Raw genomic sequence first — 18,588 nt, forward strand, 5'->3', positions numbered from 1 at the left:
AGGTAAAGCACTGTCTTCCCACTTACAGATGAGGTATCTTCCCAGAGCATAGATAGTTTGTGTATAATTATATACCTTTTAAATAACAAAGCTTTTAAAATATGGCAAAGATAAAACCCAGATACTTTCATTTTTCCCTGTACAGTACTACTCATTTGATGGAAAATAAGAACCTATACTTTAGCACTATGCTTACAAATGCCATGGGAAGACTCTTAGGTTAGAATCTCACCTAGTGGTAGGAATGTAACTGGGCTGGTATTATGATAGTATGTAGATGGCATCTTGGTGAGGGAGCCTAGGAATACCCAAATACTGCCATCCTAGCCATCCCTTTGACCCAGGAGGTTCCCTAAGTGTGGTGAGAACCCAGGTCACAATAAGTGGTAAAGACAAGATACAAACCCAGGCATTGTGGCCCCAGTATCTCTGCTGTTGCTTTCTCTAGTACGTCAGTGTGGAAGCCAAGACCTGTGGACTTACTTGGCGTCTGTGTTCTCCATATTGTAAAAGGGAAAACACCACCACCTTTAGGAACGTTTCTTGAAGTGGCATCTGGTCAGTGGAATCTGAGGGGAAGCCCGATGGGATGGGACTGCTAGGTAAGATTTTTCTCCCTGTGGAAAGAAATTTGGAAGAGAAACTTCTCTTCCTTGGTTTTTGCCTGATTGCATGAGGGCATGAAGTTTGCAGCTACATCTGCCGTCTTTTCACCAAGAGGGAAGAGGCGAGATAATTCCAGAGAAGTCAACTCAAAAGTCTAACATCATCCAAGGTTGAATGAACAAGCTTGTAGTTGTCCACGTTGCGCTTCTGGTTACATGAGGTGACAGGCCTCTGGTGTTTCTTGCTTGAAGTCAGGGATTCAGTTACTTGCAGCGGCTGTATCCTGCTCCAGTCTGAACCGGTCGCTCTCTAGGCTGTTGTGCAACTGTAATCCTAGGGCTCCCCTGTAGTCATCCTGAATCTTTGGACTTCCTTTTTGATTTACTCTCAAAATGTTGAGGAAATCTGGTGGCTTCCTGAGAAAGAGCAGATGGGAGCTACATTTTTAGAATCCCTGAATGTCTGAATATGTCACTGTTTTATACTCCCTCTGGATTGAGTATACATCTCCACGTTAGAGATGATTTCCCGGGGCTAGCCTGGTGGTGTAGTGATTAAGTTTGTGCGCTCCACTTCAGCAGCCCAGTGTTCACCGGTTCCAAACGCAGGTGTGGACCTAGCGCCACTTGTCAAGCCACGCTGTGGCAGCATCCCACATAAAGTAGAGGAAGCCTGGCACAGAAGTTAGCTCAGCGACAATCTTCCTCAAGCAAAAAGAGGAAGATTGGCAACAGATGTTAGCTCAAGGCCAATCTTCCTCACACACAGAAATAATAATAATAATTTCCCCGCAAAATTTGAAGCTCTGACTTGTAACGGCATCCAGAGCTGCTCTCAAGAGGTCTGTGGCCATTCTTATTCCCAGTCCTTTGTATAGCGTTCACTCTCTTTGTCTCTGGAAGCTTTTAAAATCTACCCTTTGCCCTAGGTAGTCTGAAATTGCATGCTGATCTGCCCTGTTGCCCTGTGCTAGTTAATTGTGCTGGGGCACTTTGTGGGCCGTTTCAGTCACAGGCTCATTTCCTCAAGTCCTGGGGAACTTCTTTGAATTATGTGTTTATAATTTCTTCTTATCCATATTCTCTGGTTCTCTCATTCAGCAATTCCTAAGTAGTTAGACATTCTACCTCTTGTATTAAATATTTATCTTTTTTCCTATTGTCCATCTTTTTGGTCTGCCTTTTAGATTTACTTAATTCTATCTTCCAGCCCTTTTTGTTAATTTTATATTTGCCATAGTTTTAATTTCCAAGAATGTTTTATAATTGTTCCTTTTTGTTTTCCCGAGGAAGATTAGCCCTGAGCTAACATCCATGCCAATCTTCCTCTCTTTTGTATGTAGGTTGCCACCATAGCATGGCCGCCGAGGAGTGGTGTAGGTCTGTACCTGGGAACCAAACTCAGGCTGCCGGAGCAGAGCACACTGAACTTAACCACTAGGCCTCAGGGCCAGCCTCTAATTGTTCCTTTTTTATAGCTTCCTTCTTTTGTGGAAACAAGACCTCAACTTTCTTAAGATATTAATTAATTATGATTTTTTTTAAGTTTCCTCTAGGTCCCTTCTGGGTTTTGCTGCCATCCTTCACATTGACGGCTTCCTCAACCGTCTAATGGTTCTTGTTTGTCCATTAATATTTGAAAGCAAGGTACTAAAAATCTTCCTGGAATTAGGTGGGGTATATAGACTGGTGAGTTTTGCTGTAAGGTGATCAGATGAGCCAGTCTTTTCAGTGGGGACTGGCAAATGGCATAATCTAGAAGTCTTTTCTCACAGTTTTTCTACATAAGGATTCTCCTATCTCTCGCCCTAGAGGAATATAGGGGAGAGGGACAGGTGGAGTAGAAATAATGCCTGGCTGCTGGCCTTCTGTAAGGTTAGTAAGGGACTGATGGTCCCGCAGTTTGGAATGTAGGCTTTCCCTTATCTGTTTTTAGCTCCCTCTCTCACCCTGGCTCTCTGCTTTCTCTGGTGTCTCAGGCTGAGTCATTCCTATCAATTTCCACAGAGAACTGACCCATTTCCAGGGGCAGGCAACAGTCACCCGGTAGTGTGGGAAAGGAGGAGACCTGGGGGTCCAGTACCTCAGTAATATCCTTCCGCTAATTTACCCTTGTTTCCAGTCCACACTTGGCCTCACCTGACCCCCACCACCCTCAGCATCTGGTGAGTCCAAGTGGTAAATCTCTGGGAGAGTTCTGTGGGACTCTTGTTCTTGCATGCTTCTTGTATTCTTCAGGTCCTTAGGTTGTAACTATCTCAACTCACGTTATCACTTATCCGGCCATTTACTAACTTCCTAGAGATCGCTGATATCCGTCATCTACAGTTGTCTCCACCTTTTCTTTGTAATTTACTTCATCACTGTTTAGTGGGATTATGAGAATAAGTAATAAATATGAATGGCGAATTCACGGGTTTGTATGTTTAGTATTTTTCTTTTTAAAGATTTTTTTTTCCTTTTTCTTCCCAAAGCCCCCCCCCGGTACATAGTTCTGTATTTTTAGTTGTGGGTCCCTCTAGTTGTTGCACGTGGGATGCCGCCTCAGCATGGCTTGATGAGCAGTGCCATGTCCCAGCCCAGGATCTGTACCGGCGAAACCCTGGGCCGCCAAAGCGGAGTGCAGGAACTTAATCACTTGGCCACGAGGCCGGCCCCTATTTGTTCTTAGTGTTGATAGTCAAAATGTTAGAGATCAAAATCTGGTCCTAGGGATGTACACAAGAATTGGTGATGGGCACAAATGCTATTGCTGCTGCTACTGTTATTGTTAGGCCATTTTTTGGTGACAGAGTCAGAGATAGAGATCATTTGTTACTAAATTCAGAATAATTATTTTTAACTTGACAGTTAACTTCACTCCATTTTTCTTGTATTAACATGTTTCATCAACCACTTACTCCAACACAGACAATCCTTTACATTTAGCCTAGTTCGAGAATCATCAGGTAAGGGTACCAGGAATGTACCCTTCGTCACGTGCCCCAAACCCTGCTTTTCAGGTTTGAGGTTCTCCAAGACCTGAGCCTAGCTGGGGCTACCTGGGTTGCAGTAGAAACATTCCATTTTTTCAACTCTTTTCCTGAAATAGCAGGATCTGACTTTATAGTGACATTCTTTTTTCCTTGGTTATTTTGTCTACCCATTTTTCAAACAGATCCAGCTGCATTTTTAAAAGTTCACCTCCAGGGCTAGAGCTAAATATTGGATCAGTGTTTGCGTCCCTTCCCCCATGCCCTTTTTTTCTTTCAGGCTCATGCATTCATTCTAACACACTCCTGCAAATTTTGTCTTGGATGGGCCCTCCATGGGTCCCTACTGTTCAAATAAATCCTGCTTGCTTTCACAGTAACTAGGCAATTCCATCCTGCCAACTTTTTTCCATTTTTCAGTCCAACATCTGATTGGGGCCTGGACATTATAGTTTGTTTGGTTTCCCAAGGGATTTCCATGAACATCCTAAGCATGTTTCCTCAGAGATCTACATTCCTGCCTCCTCACCTACAGTCACTGGCATCTTTAATCTTCACCAAACAAGGTTTGAAGGAACCATCTTCATCCTTAACACCCCTGCTCATCTCTGGACTCTCTCCAAAACTGCAATCATCTTGTTCAGTTGTTCCATTCAAGAAAGGAAAAGGGGATTTCCCAATGTATCGATTTCTCTGGCTGCAACTTTTGGAGGGTTTCTTAGAATTGTCCAGATCCTGGCTTAGAGGTTCATTGCAGGCTTGCTCTTTGGTGTGAGTTTAAGCTCTTCAGTCAAACCCTGTTTCAAATCTGGGGTCTACCACTTATTAGTTCTGAGTTTGTGTAAGTTATTTAACCTTTCACAGAGCCTCAGTTTACATAACTGTAGCATTAATTAGTCCCTAATCCAAGATTGTTCTGAGGGTTAAAATAATGCACCTACTTAGTTGTGTCCAGCACATAACACTGTAACTTCTGTTAATCTCTTTAGGCTCCATTCTCTCTGATCTAATAGCAACTAGAAAGCTTTTACAGTCCAGCTATTTCTCATTCTTTAACTTTTCTTCTCATCACCTAGCTTGGCCATTAGGATATAAACTACATCAATCTTTGCCCTAAGGTTTCTCTTTTCCTCCAACCCTTGATAATACTAGCTGGTTTGCCTTTTGCTACTTCTACATTCCAGGCAAGTTTTGTTCACTTACAGAGCCTTTTTATTCAGCCCCTCTAATCTGTTGTCAGTATGTTTCTAACTCAACCAAACCAAATACAGATATTTCTAGGAGCAGAATTTCAAGTGACTTTGTCTTTTGATCTGTGATGGACTTTTTCCCTCTATTTCTATCCAAGCTACATAGACAAGGTAAGGACAGCAGGAACATCTGCCTCAATGCCTAACTTAACTTACACCTCTAAGCAGCATCCCCAGGGCCAAAGTGAGCAGACTGGAATTCCTTCCCACTTAGATTCAGATTCCATACCTCCAACGTAGACTAGGTCCTAGGCACAGGTCAAAGTAAAAACTTACATGTTGTGGTTACACAAGATCTTGTGCCTTCACTTTATAACACAGCAAATCTAGGCAGCAATGTTACATCTTGCAAATCAGTATCTACCCCCAACACACACACACCAGGTACTCTTTTAGAAGCAAGCCACACTTCCACACTATATTATCTAACAACGACTAAGTGCAGTGCACCAGAAACATATTTCCTTTTAAGTTTTTAATAAAGGTGAAGACACTGAGCTGTGCCTTTCAAGTTTGGATGCCCTTTCCCACTAACCATTAAGCTTCAATGGCCCCTCTTCTCCCCCTTCCACTGAAGTACACTGACGCTATAAAACCTGCCCTCCTCACTTGTGGGTACCTAGCAGGAACCCCCAGCTCATCTGTTAGGCTGAGGCTTTGGAGCAATAACCATGTCCTCCAAGAAATGACAAGTTGCCCTTTTCTTTATGACCAGAACTCAAGACAATATTGTTTCCACAGGTTCCGAGTTGTCACCTTTTAATGTAATAATGTAATTCAATCTGCAGCAAAGAGAAACACGAAAATACTACAGATGGAATAATGTTTACACACTTATACCAAACCCTACCCCTCTTCAATTGGCTTTGATTTCTCATATCTTCTACATCACAGAAAGGCTGACACAATTAACTTTCAACAAATTTTTATTACACAAAGGTTGTCACATAATTGGGTATTTCTCTACTTTATACACAATTATACTCTCCACAGAAAGGCTGCTTCTTAACTTCTCATCTGGTGACGGCAAGCACTAAAATCCTGATTTTAACAGAATAGTAGTAAAAATGCCTCAGTGATTTTTAAGTTGAAAGCAGTACATTGGTACATGACTCTTGCACTCAATTATCAGGAATGTACAAATGTCTTTTTATTCAAAAATACAAAATAAATTATCTGTAGGCATGGACAATGACAGCAGTAAACCATTATATGTTGTCAACTGAAACCAGTAACTGATGGTTATAGTGATTTTCTTTAACATCAGCCAGCCTTTTCTTCAGTCATTTCCTTCAACTGACTTCTCTGAAGTTATAGATGAGGAGCACTGCCCTTGGCTTCCTCTCTCAGTTCATTAACAATGCTAAAGCACTATTCCAGGGGTTAGAACATGCCACCTCCCATCCCACCGCCCATTCCGCCCATCCCGCCCATTCCAGGCTCCTTCTCTTCCTTAGGAATCTCTGTGACGACAACTTCTGCTGTGGTTAACAGAGAAGCCACTCCAGCAGCGTCCAATAAGGCAGTTCTTACAACCTAGGGAAAAAGTTTGATGAAACATTACATTTCCTTAGTAAAAAGTGAACAAGACTTACTGAAGAGTTCTTGAAAGAATTTTTAAAAGTGGTCAACTATTTACCTTAGTTGGATCAATGATTCCTTTTTCCACCATATTCACAAAATCTCCAAGCATAGCATCATAACCAATTTCTGAGGAACTCTGCATAATCTTCTCAACTATCAATGATCCTTCAACACCTGCATTCTTAGCAATGGTCATTGCAGGGATTTTGAGTGTCCTTTTAATAATTTCTATACCTATAAAGAAAAATTTTAGGAAATTATTTCTTTTGTAAATATTATGACACCATTCTACTTGTGAGAGTATTGATACAGAAAAATTCCAACTGGGAAATAACAGAGGTCAAATCGATCAACATCAGCGCTGTTGTACCTTTGTTATTCTAGAAATTGCTGTGTGATGTGTTGTTCTATTTAGTGGGCAACAGAAAGACTCAAATCAGGATGCAAATAAATTTACTTGTAACTTTTTACCAATTTTTTGATCTTCATTAGCTGGCTTTATTGAGTCCAAGGCTGGAATGCACCGAAGCAAGGCACAACCCCCTCCCAGAACAATGCCTTCTTCAACAGCAGCTCGTGTAGCATTGAGGGCGTCTGTAACTCTGTCTTTCTTTTCATTCACTTCAACATCACTTGTCCCACCAACCTAAAATTTAAAAGAATTCTAGTTAGTATGGCTTCTCTCATTCAAGATGCTGACTGCCAAGAGTCTTCACAAAAGCACCTAGTTTAGTCATAGAAGTCAGACACCAGGCTGATCGTTAAGTTCAAATCCTGGGCACAGACATGGCACCGCTCATCAAGCCATGCTGAGGCAGCATCCCACATGCCACAACTACAAGGACCCACAACTAAAAATATACAACTATGTAGTGAGGGGCTTTGGGGAGAAAAAGAAAAAAAAATCTTTAAAAAAAAAAAAAAGAAAAATAAAACATCTTTTCCATAGTAACTCCCTGATGGAAGTTCAATTTTGGTTTTAACGAAGGAATATTTCAGTAAAGAAATTTTACATAATAAATATCTCCATGAGGAAATTAATTCCCTAAACATTTTGGTTAGCTGGCACTATTGTGAATACCACAGAAACAAAAATCATTCTTGGGGTCAGAACCCAAGAAGCTTATTCACAACAACACATCTCACCTTCAGCACAGCTACTCCATCTGAGAGTTTTGCCAGACGTTCATTCAGTTTTTCCTTTTCATATTCACTAGTTGTGACATCTAACTGCTCGATGATTTCTTGAATACGTTTTTCAATTTGAGCCTTGTCACCTTTTCCTTTCAAGAGCATGGCATCATCTTTGGTCACAATGACCTCTCCAACTTTTCCTAAGTCATGAGGCTGAACATCTTCAATATTTAGAGTCAATCCTTCTTCTCCAAACACCTACAAAAACATTTAAAAAATGGACCAGTTACAGCATACGGTTGATTCATCAGATCAGGCTTATTAATACATCATGCAGGTGTTTTTGATGAGACAAACATCTTGTAATACTGTATTTCTTTGAAATGTGAGATTTCAAGACCATTGCTAGTTAAGACTTGAATAGTCTTTTATTGCCCTTCCAACTTCTACTTAATCCTCAACTAATACTAGCTTTATTAGAGAAAAGTGTAAACTCAGAAGACTCATCCAAGTTCACACTTAGGGTGGAAACAGGACTAGATTCTAAGCCTCGACTTTTAAGTCCTATGTCTTTTCTCCTATACTCTTGAAAACAGATTAGTCACTAAGACCATTCCTGAGCCAGACTCATGGCAAGTTACAGAATAAAGGGACTTTCTTCTCTTCCACTTCCACTTCTCTTCCAACTTCCACTTCCCAAACATCCAAAAGAAACACAGATTAAGTAAATAGTTCAGGTGGCAGCATCTGATTGTGAAAAATATAAATTTTGCTTATAAATTTTAGACCTAGAAATGTAAATAACATTCAGTAAACCCATATCACATTTATTTTACTTACCGCACCACCAGTAGCGATAGCCATGTCTTTCAGCTGGTTCTTTCTATTGTCACCAAAACCTGGAGCTTTGACTGCTACAACCTGAAGACCAACTTTTAGCCTGTTAAGAACAGTTATTAATGAGATTTAAATTTAACAAAAATGCCTGTATACTTCTTCTTAAGTTCTGGCTACAGCAGTGCCCCCCTTATGCACAGGGGATATGTTCCAAGACCCCACTGGATGCCTGAATCCATAAATAGTATGGAACCCTGTCTATACTATGTTTTTTCCTATACATATATATTTGAGGTGCAACAGCAAAACTAGCACAAATTTCTTTCTCCTTCACAATTTCACGGATAGAAGATTCATTCTTACCTTAGATCTTAGCAACTTGAGGATATGATTTTTAAAATTTTCTTATTAAGTCAATAACTGTTGCCTTTTCACTTAAAGGAAGCACTTTACAACTTCTCTATATTTAGCATATCTGAATTGGCAGCATCACCACTATGGCACTCTGGGGCTATTATTAAGTAAAATAAGGGTTACTTGAACACGAGCACTGTAACACCGATCTGTTAACTGGAACAGTTACTAAGTTACTAACAGGTGGGTAGCGTATATAGCATACATAAGTTGGACAAAGGGACGATTCATGTCCCAGGTGGGATGGAGTAGGACAGTGAGCAATTTCATCACACTACTCAGAACAGTGTGCAATTTAAAACTTATGAATTGTTTATTTCTGGAATTTTCCATTTAATATTTTTGGACGTTGGGTAAATAAACCTCAGAAAGCAAAAGTGAGGATGAAGAAAGACTATTGTACTAAGGTTACTTAGGAAAACTGTACTTTGAAAAATTTGCTTCCTAGCAACTTTTGGTCAAATTAAGACAGTAAAGAGCAATTTTCCATTTATCCATATTTGCCAGTATCTAATTACCTTCTTAACAAACTGCTGACCTTACAGTCTAGTTGAACAACTAGACCCAGAAGTAAAAATATTAATGTAAGCAAAAACCGTGTAAGCTAAACACAGCGATAACAGTTATTTTATATTTAGTAATAACTACTTTTACATATTGAAAATCAGAGTAATTACTAAATATTAAATTTGACGCTCATCTAACGCTTATTTACCCCTATCCCATGGGCTCCATTTACTTTATCTTTTTTTTTTTTCAGTGAGAAAGACTGGCCCTGAGCTGTTATTTTGCCAATCTTCTTCCATTTTATGTGGGATGCCATCACAGTGTGGCTTAACCAGCGGTAGCAGGTCCACGCCCAGGATCCGAACTTGCAAACACTGGGCCACCAAACCAGAGCATGCAACCATAACCACCACCCCACTGTGCTGGCACCCTCCATTTAGTACTGCCTTGCTATTAAAGTTAAGCTTGAGCAAGCAGTGTTTTTAATTTAATTCCTTTATATTGGGGCTGGCCTGGTGGTGCAGCGGTTAAGTGTGCACATTCCGCTTCGGTGGCCCAGGGTTCGCCAGTTCATATCCTGGATGCGGACATGGCACTGCCATGCTGTGGCAGGCGTCCCATATATAAAGTAGAGGAAGATGGGCATGGATGTTAGTTCAGGGCCAGTCTTCCTCAGCAAAAAAGAGGAGGATTGGCAGCAGATGTTAGCTCAGGGCTTATCATCCCCCCCCCAAAAAATTAAAAGAATAAAAAACGTTTAACTCCTTTATAAATGTTAATATTGCTGACAAGAGCATTAAGCTCACCTGCAGTTTTGTCAGATAATACTTGGAACATCCAATCAAAGAAGCATCCACCTGAGACCAGATTGTAAAACGGAAGGAATATACAAACTTCAAGACAGAGCTGTTCTATTTTATTAAGGAGCCAAATAAAAATCAGAGAATAGCTCTGATGAGTATGTCACATAAATCAGACATCCAACTTCACAACTACCAGTAAAATGGCTCAATGAAAATTCTGTAGGCCTACTGTTTTTTTAGTTTGGCTTCAAATTCCACAATCTCTAAGGCTCTTCATAACTAGAAAAGGAAATCCAGCCTAACAACACTGCAGGATAAGTAAACTCACTTAGAGCTTTCGGAACAGGTCACAGTATACAATCTCTAATCCATACGTGCTATTTCATTTGTGCATTTTCATTATAATAAAATTGTAAAATCTCACTTCTGATATATCTCAATTCTAAGATTATGAAGAACACGTTTTAATAATATCCTAAGATTCTGTTTACCACATTAACATTACCTGTCTTAAAGTCAAAAGTAATACATTAAACTATACATTAAAAAATTTTAAGAGACCTCAACTTATTTTAGGTTGAGTGCCAATTTCTGTTTCAGAACCATTCATTTAATTTTTCTTTTACAGATGATATAAAATACTGACTGCTAAATACACTTACATGTGAGGTTTTTAGAATGGTAGTTGTCTACTCATCTCTTCCCATGCAAAACTGTAACTGTGAAAATATTTTTTTTCCAAAAAAACTTTTTTTTTTATAAAAAAAAAAACACAACTCAGCTACCTTCAAAACTGTAAACATTTATAAGAAACAGAAAGACACCACATACAAAATTAGGCTATCTTATGAGAAAGTTGCACAAAATATTAAGGACTTTGGGGCCCCAGTGAAAAAGACAGAACCATTCTAACTGGACTAAGGGTTCATAAATCACACGTATGTTATAGACCACAACTCTAGATATAAACACAAGTGGTTCGATGGGGAGGTACATAAGAGAGATTTCAAACATCACTAGAAATAATTGCCTTTCATCTGGAAATGTAACCCAAATACCACTGCCTATTACCTATTCAAAACGAGTGTACTTAGAGCTTCTCCATCAACATCTTCAGCAATTATGACCAAGGGCTTACGGTGAGCATTGGCAATTTCAAGAGCAGGTACAATGGACTGGACACTAGAAATTTTCTTTTCGCTCAATAGAACATAGGCATCTTGGAATTCACATTTCTGACCTGCAAAACAAAGAACATTTCAAAACAACTTTAAAACATTAACAATACTCTGAAAATGACCGTAATTTATTTAAATAAAAAAGCTATAAACCAAAGTTCTAGTAAATGTTAAAAGTGACTGATGAGTTCACGTTTTTCCTCTTTCACTTCTCGTATACATTCTCACTTTTGGAACACATGAATTTATCTTTTTAGAAGTATGGCATCAACTAACGCCTACAGTTTGACCCATGGCAAACTGTATTTTAAAAATACTTCAGTTATTGACTTGCTCTTACCTTTTGATGTATTAATAAAGTATGGAGAAATATAACCTCGATCAAACTTCATGCCTTCAATAATTTCTAACTCATCATTCAGTGTTTTTCCATCCTGTGAAAAGTCAAAGAATTAGCTGCATGAATTTCATTAAAGGAACACAAAAACTGTAATTATAGACCAGATTAATAGACCCCACTGGTCATAAGGGATCTAGGAAGTAGCATGCAAATGCCCCGGGGCATCCAACTCCACTTCCGCAAAAATTTCTAGAACGCATATCTGAATTAATTTTTAGAGCTAGAAGACAATATCATTTAAGTTAGGATGGATTCATTCCTGACAGCAAAGGCTAATAGTTCACACAAAGCACAGTAAGCACTCTTTTACACAGGTGCTGATGTTACACACGAAGGAATAGACTATACTTGTGTGTGTGTGTGTGTGTGAGGAAGACTGGCCCTGAACTAACATCTGTTGCCAATCCTCCTCTATTTTTGCTTGAGGAAGATTACCCCTGAACTAACATCTGTGCCAGTCTTCCTCTACCTTGTATGTGGCATGCGTCACAGCATGGCTGACGAGCAGAGGCAGTTCGTGCCTGAGATCTGAACCTGCAAAACCCAGGCCGCTGATGTGCAGCACGCGGAACTTTTAACCATTTGGCCATAGGGCTGGCACCCTAGAATATACTTTATGAAACACATATGATCAAATTTTTGTATTTGGAAAACTCAGTTTTGATCATGGGACATCTCATTTCAAGATATCATTAAAAACACACTTGCCTTTACTGTGATGACACCCTTTCTTCCAACCTTTTTCATGGCATCAGAAATGATGTTGCCAATTTCTTTGTCTCCATTTGCAGAAATTGTAGCCACCTGAAATAATCAAGTTATTCTTCCAAATTAAAACCTTAGGCTGGTGCCTCAATCAACTCCCCTTCCCTTTCCTAGCAGCTCCCTGACTGATACTTACATGGGAGGTTGTGGGGGACAGGACAAAGAGTCTTTATGATATAATGGTTCTAACAAAGTATTTGCTCTGTTTTCACTTCTTTTTTAACTCATTATTTGGCTACATTTTTCAAAGACATGAAATAAACATGCAATTATTCTCTTAAACAAAAACAGTAAAGAAAGAAAGGCAGGCTGACCCCATTTTTTTTTTCCCCTTGGCAAGCACGGCAATATTACAACACGACAAAAATCACACACCTTTGACAAACAGCTCAAGAATGTTGTCCAAATGTACAAAACAGTTTAACCAAGAGCGATTTAGAACTAAAATGACATCCCATTAAGACTCACATTATGGTCAACTGCATTATTTCCAAATGTATTAGCTGTAAGAAAAATGCCTCCAACATTGGTGTCTGGGTAGAACTGCTATTCTGACATTGGTGTGTGATTATGAATTAAAATCACGTTACTAAAATTTTGTTAAATTTTATCAGAAAATGTGGAAGATCCTCACCTGAGCAATTTCTTCAGGGGTTGTCACAGGTTTAGACTGCTTCTTAAGTTCAGCAATTACAGCATCAACAGCCAACATCACACCTGGTTCAAGAACAAATGCCATCACAACGCATATTCTTTCACGGCTCCATGTCAAGTAAAAATTATGATTCATGTTAGATGTTTTACTGACTTAGCCTACACACTGCTTTTGCGCCAGTACTTTTCCTAATCACATTGAGTTGGATGGCATGCACTGAAACAGGAATTTTGATAAATAAATGAACTCCCACAATGACAAAATTATTGTGAAAATTAGACTATAAAAACTCTCGATGTACAACTTCAAGAATGTCACCATTCAACTCATTCTGTGTCAGTCATTGCCAACCCAATCATATTGCTTGTTTCCAACAGGGTCACCCAACAATTCTCCCCTCAACTGAGTGACACAAAAAAGGTCCAAAATAAATTACAGTCCTTTACTTTCAACAGGAGGTATAATTCTCAAGGATGAGAAATTTCTTGTGGCTATGCCCCTGCAGGTTTTATCTGAAATTTCCTCATTTAATATGCAATTATGAACTAACAAAATATTTTTGTTTCAACAGTCAACAGCACCCCAATACAGATTTATGAGAACCCCATTTTGTTCAACTGAGACTAGAACTAGCTCTTCCCTTATTTTGAGAAATGTTACTTCAAGAAAAAATCCAAAGCAAGGTGTAGAGTAACAATGACTTTCTTTGGGAACTATTCTCTTTTTTTTTGAGGAAGATTAGCCCTGAGCTAACTACTGCCAGTCCTCCTCTTTTTTGCTGAGGAAGACTGGCCCTGAGCTAACATCCGTGCCCATCTTCTTCTACTTCATATGTGGGACGCCTACCACAGCATGGCATGCCAAGCGGTGCCATGTCTGCACCCAGGATCCAAACCCACGAACCCCAGGCCTCCAAGAAGAACATGCGAACTTAACTGCTGCACCACCGGGCTGGCCCCTGGGAAGTATTCTTAATAACCTCAGTGAATACTTGTTAGTGACTTACAGTCTAACTGTTAATGCAACACATTCATTTGGACCTCAAATGTTGAAATGGACAGGATGATATATCAGTATGGCCTAGGATGCCAATTCCAACAAAATTAACAGCATCCCCCAAGTCTCCTAGTTTGGAAAATAACATACCCAAGAAATATAGAGCAATTCCATTTTCAAGATAGGAAACCAACTGCTAGTAGTACACAGCTAAATAAATGACAAGACTTGAGTCTATATCACCAGGAACCTCATGCTGAGATCTTTAAATTGTGGTGCATACGTCACCAAAACAAGCAACAATAAAATGGAGATCAGCAACATAGTACATGCTGTTAAAAGAAAAAGCTGCTAAAAAAACCCCAAAACCTTTCTGACACCTGGGTGACTCAGTTCCTTGTTCAGCCCTACTTTCCAAATAAAGTAAAACATCAAAACTATATAATATCTCTCTGCTCTAATCCCCACAAGTTTACTATTTTCAAGGTACATAGTACATAGGTATACTCCAATAAACTTCGCTTTCGGGGGGTGACACACGGGACAGACAGAATACAGGAAATGTCTTAGTCACATCTCCCTCCGTAACAGCTAGTACAGTGCCCACCACAAGGCCAAGCATTCAATCACTATTTGCTAAAGAAAAACTCAGTCTAAGATTTTTTACGAGAGGAGAAATAAGAGGGAATCAATTTTCTGGTATAACTTAATAGTTCAAAACACTGTGGTAACAATGGAAAGACATTCCTACCTCTCCTGATTTCCACTGGATTAGCACCTTTGCTAATCTTCTCGAAGCCTTCCTTGGCAATAGAGCGTGCCAAGACAGTAGCAGTAGTAGTACCATCCCCAGCCTCTTCATTTGTGTTATTGGCGACATCTTGAACAAGTTTAGCGCCAATATTTTTATATTTATCTTTTAAGTCAATGGACTTTGCAACAGTCACACCATCTTTGGTTACTTTGGGACTTCCCCAACTCTGTTCAATAATCACTGTTCTTCCCTATAATTGTGGAGAGAAAAAAAATGTGACAGAATCACACTTTAACTACTATTTAGCTTAAACCAGAACAAGCAGTTTTTATAGCCACGCGCCACATAACCACATCTCAGTTAACGACAGATCACATATATGACTATGGTCCCATGAGATTAATATCATATAGCCTAGGTGTCTAGTAGGCCATACCATGTAGGTTTGTCTAAGAACATTTTAGGATGCTCACACAATGACAAAATTGCCCAATTTCTCAGAATGTATCCCAATTAAGTAGCACGTGACTGTAATGGGGCAACTACTTAAAAGCCTCAATGCAAGTTGTCATTTTTATCAAATCGGCAGCATGAATCTCAAGGGCATGTTCATCAGTGTTCTTAGAGATAAAATGACTTCTCTGTTGCCAACTGATTAACTCTGAATGAGGTATTATGGGAGATAAAAATCCTAGAGACTAAGAGATGTCATCTTATAAAACAAGAATGCGAGATAAACCAACAATTTGGTAGATTATAATGAAATTCCAGAATATTCTTCACATAATTTATACTTAAGTTTTGTCCGGTGCCTGCTAACTTTGAAAGTAATGTGGAAATTTACTTTTAAGGTTAAAAATTAAGTTACTAAAATACTAACTGCAAAGCAAATACAGCCCACTCTACCAAAACAGTTCAACATTAAATCTCCAACATGGTGCAAATAGTACTGGCAGCTTTTGGATTTGAACCAAAGCTGCTACCTGTGAGTCATGCAAATGCATTAACTTACACAGTTTGGATTACTTTGGTATTTGAATTGTCTTCAACCTGAGCTGTCTTCAATTGTTCACCACCTTCAAAAGCCTCCTCAAATTGTAACCCCTCACTCACCAATCTCTTCGAGTTAAATGAGACTTAACATTTGAAATGTGCTTTGGAACAGACGGAACAACAGAAAAACATTAGGTGAAACTAGCACCTACAAGCACATACTTGAGGTATTATGGGAGCTAACTTACACTCTTCCCTCTATGCTTGGTACTAACAACTGGGAAAGAATCCAAAACCTAACTCAAGCAGGCAGGCAAGACTAATTCTACATTGAGTTTCAGAATCCACCCTGAGCTAGGAGTTACCACTCGATTACATCACACACTGTACAAAATAAAGTTTCGAAAACTTGGCAGGGACTGTTTAAGACCATTATATATCCAAGCCAAAAAAAAAACACCCAATAATTTGTAACTCTCAAATGTAAACTGATTTCTCTCAAAAATGGATACCGAAGTACTGTTCAACAGTTGAGCGTAACTATTTGTCAACAGCAAACTATCAATCCTTAATAATATTATAAATTACAACAAAATAATACTGTTACCTTTGGCCCCATAGTAACGGCTACAGCATCGGCTAAAAGGTCTACACCTTGGAGCATTAAGGCTCGGGCATCTGCACCAAATTTTACATCTTTGGCGTAAGCCCGAGTGAGATGAGGAGCCAGTGCGCTGGACACTGGCCTAATCCGGCGAAGGACCGCAGGTAATCGAAGCATTTCTGGGGGGGGGGGGAAACAAGCAGATCATCAGGAGAATACTAGCACTACCCGTGGCGCGTTACAGCACAAATATGACACGTGTGCAACAGAATAAAAAATGTTCGATGTGAGCCGTGCTGACCTCTGCCAGCCACACCTGGGCCCCGGAACGCGCCACAGCTTCACACCACCAGCTATCAGTGCAAGCCTCAAGATCAAGAGGCCGCCCCCACGCCTGACCTACAGCACCCGCACAACGCAGGCCCATCTTCTTCCCCATGGCCACCTACCCCTGCCGCTACACACGAGTTAATCTTTCACTGCTAAAGGGGCCTTGAGAGCGAACCCACTCCAAATGCACCCCCAAATAAGCCCGCAAGAAAGGGGAAGGCTATAAACCCGGGAGGCCAAGGGAGAACAAATATGCCTGACGACGCAGAATTGCGCTTAGTAAGATGTGCCTTCATGTATCCTCTCGGGGATACAGTATCAGAACAGCCCGCAAGGCCGCGGCGCGGGGGGCGGCGGCCTGGCCCACTCGGCGCGGCCCCACGTGCCTTTCCCTCAGGACGCCCCGAACAAGGTCAAGGGTGGAGGCGCCGGACCCCAGCGGTCCGCGGGACCAAAGGCGGCTTCCACGCGGCTGCGACCACCCTCCCCGGCGCCCTGCAGTGCAGGAGCGGGGCGCACGGGAGGGCCCCTGTGAACACTGCCCCGACTCACACGCACTCCCGGGCAAGCCCTCCCTCCTGCGCCCTGCCGGGGCGAGCGAGCCACGCGGCACGTGACGGGCCCGCGCGCATGGACCCGCCGGGCCTGCCAGCGGGCCCGGGGCTGCGGCGCCGGGGGAGGCCCTGGCTCTCGCAGGACGGCAGCGGGGGACGCCGGCTCCGGGGTCCGCGGCCCTGGGCGAGGCGGCGCGGGGCGGCCGCGTACCTGCGCGGCGGTGTCGGGGAGTGCAGAAGGCGAGGCAGGCCGTCGGCGGCGAGTGAGGGACAGAGTGCAGGGCGCACACGGCAATGAGCCCGTGTCCCCTCCCTCCGCCACTCCCCCGCCCCGCGGCACCGCGTGTGCAGGCGGCTCCCGCCCTCCCCGGCCGCCGGCCCGGCAATCTGCATGCGCCGCGCGCCAGCCCCGCCCTCCCTACCAGCGCCCGGCCCGGCCCGCGGGCTCGGCCTCTCCGGCCGGCGTAGGCTAGTTCCCGGGCTGCGCTCGATTCCAGAACTTTCCGGGGGACGCCGCGCTCCCTGTGGGTCAAGGGTTAACCCGCGTCATTTCCGGGAGGAGGGCGAAGGGCTGGTATTTTCACCTCGGCGAGCGGCCTAGAAAAGCCTAGAAAGGGCTCCTTTTTCCTTCCGCCTCGCGGACCTCGCGTCAGGGGCCTGCGCAGAGCCCTCGCGGCGAATCGCGGCGCGCGCTGCTGCGGCCGCCCCCTCGCGCGGGAGGGGCGGGGCGGGGCCGAGCGCGCCTGCGCGACGGGCGGCCTTTTTCCCCGGTTCACGTGGCCCGAGGGCCGATCTGCGGGTCTCTGCTGGCGGTGGCGGCGGCGGCGGCGGGAGGGAAGAGCGCGGACTGCGGCGGCCGGAGTCATGGTGAGGCCGGCGCGCCCGGATCGGCCTGCGGTGCTCGGGGAGTCCGGACGGCGCTCTCTGGGCCTCGCAGGGGCGGTAGGGGTCACCGAGTGACCGGCGCCCGCGGAGCCCCGGAGAGGCGAGGCCAGCCGAGCCTGTCCCGCGCCGAGGGCTCTGTGCACGCGCGCGTGCTGCAGGCGTGGGGGCCGGGGGCGGGGAGCCGGACGCGTGCGCTGCGGCCGACCCGCTGTTCCTGCGGGGCCCTCGCGGGTGTGCGGTGTCTCGGAGAAGGCATGGCCCCAGGCGCAGGGATTGACTTCAGTGTTTACCGAAAATTTCTAGAAAAACTCGAGGAAGGGTAATATTTGACCTTGGAATAAACTTGAGGTTACCCTTAAAGGTGGTCT

The 18,588-nt window shown here is 42.6% G+C and overlaps 2 protein-coding genes across 4 annotated transcripts in view; one reads left to right on the forward strand and one right to left on the reverse strand.

Moving 5' to 3' along the window:
• Positions 1–5,991: 5,991 nt before the first annotated feature.
• Positions 5,992–18,069, reverse strand: HSPD1 (heat shock protein family D (Hsp60) member 1). Of its 3 annotated transcripts, none has more exons than XM_044768517.2 (12): positions 17,920–18,069; positions 16,455–16,630; positions 14,852–15,104; positions 13,084–13,166; positions 12,393–12,488; positions 11,625–11,718; positions 11,178–11,346; positions 8,386–8,485; positions 7,558–7,803; positions 6,883–7,057; positions 6,467–6,645; positions 5,992–6,363 (listed from the first exon to the last, which is right to left on the reverse strand). In XM_044768517.2, the coding sequence occupies exons 2-12, from the start codon at positions 16,626–16,628 to the stop codon at positions 6,211–6,213; spliced, it is 1,722 nt and encodes a 573-aa protein (XP_044624452.1). In that variant the 5' UTR covers positions 16,629–16,630; positions 17,920–18,069; the 3' UTR covers positions 5,992–6,210. The 3 variants fall into 3 exon arrangements, with proteins under 3 accessions (XP_044624452.1, XP_044624451.1, XP_044624450.1); XM_044768516.2 differs by having other exon boundaries at positions 17,758–18,050; XM_044768515.2 differs by lacking the exon at positions 17,920–18,069 and adding an exon at positions 17,547–17,777.
• The window catches only part of MOB4 (MOB family member 4, phocein), a 38,481-nt gene continuing 37,958 nt past the window's right edge, over positions 18,066–18,588 (forward strand). Inside the window, exon 1 of the mRNA XM_014845971.3 lies at positions 18,066–18,202. Within this exon, the coding sequence (XP_014701457.1) occupies positions 18,200–18,202 (3 nt within the window). The 5' untranslated portion in view covers positions 18,066–18,199. The remainder of the gene's footprint in view (positions 18,203–18,588) is intronic.

Source organism: Equus asinus, chromosome 4 (assembly GCF_041296235.1).
Source record: "Equus asinus isolate D_3611 breed Donkey chromosome 4, EquAss-T2T_v2, whole genome shotgun sequence".
NCBI lineage: Eukaryota > Metazoa > Chordata > Mammalia > Perissodactyla > Equidae > Equus > Equus asinus.

Coding starts and splice junctions, on each gene's coding strand:
- HSPD1 (XM_044768517.2), bottom strand. CDS start 16,628: ATGCTTCGATTACCTGCGGTCCTTCGCCGGATTAGGCCAGTGTCCAGC. Junction 11,719..12,392: donor AGGGTGTCATCACAGTAAAG/GCAAGTGTGTTT, acceptor GACTTTTCACAG/GATGGAAAAACACTGAATGA. Junction 7,058..7,557: donor ATGGAGTAGCTGTGCTGAAG/GTGAGATGTGTT, acceptor TTTAAATTTTAG/GTTGGTGGGACAAGTGATGT.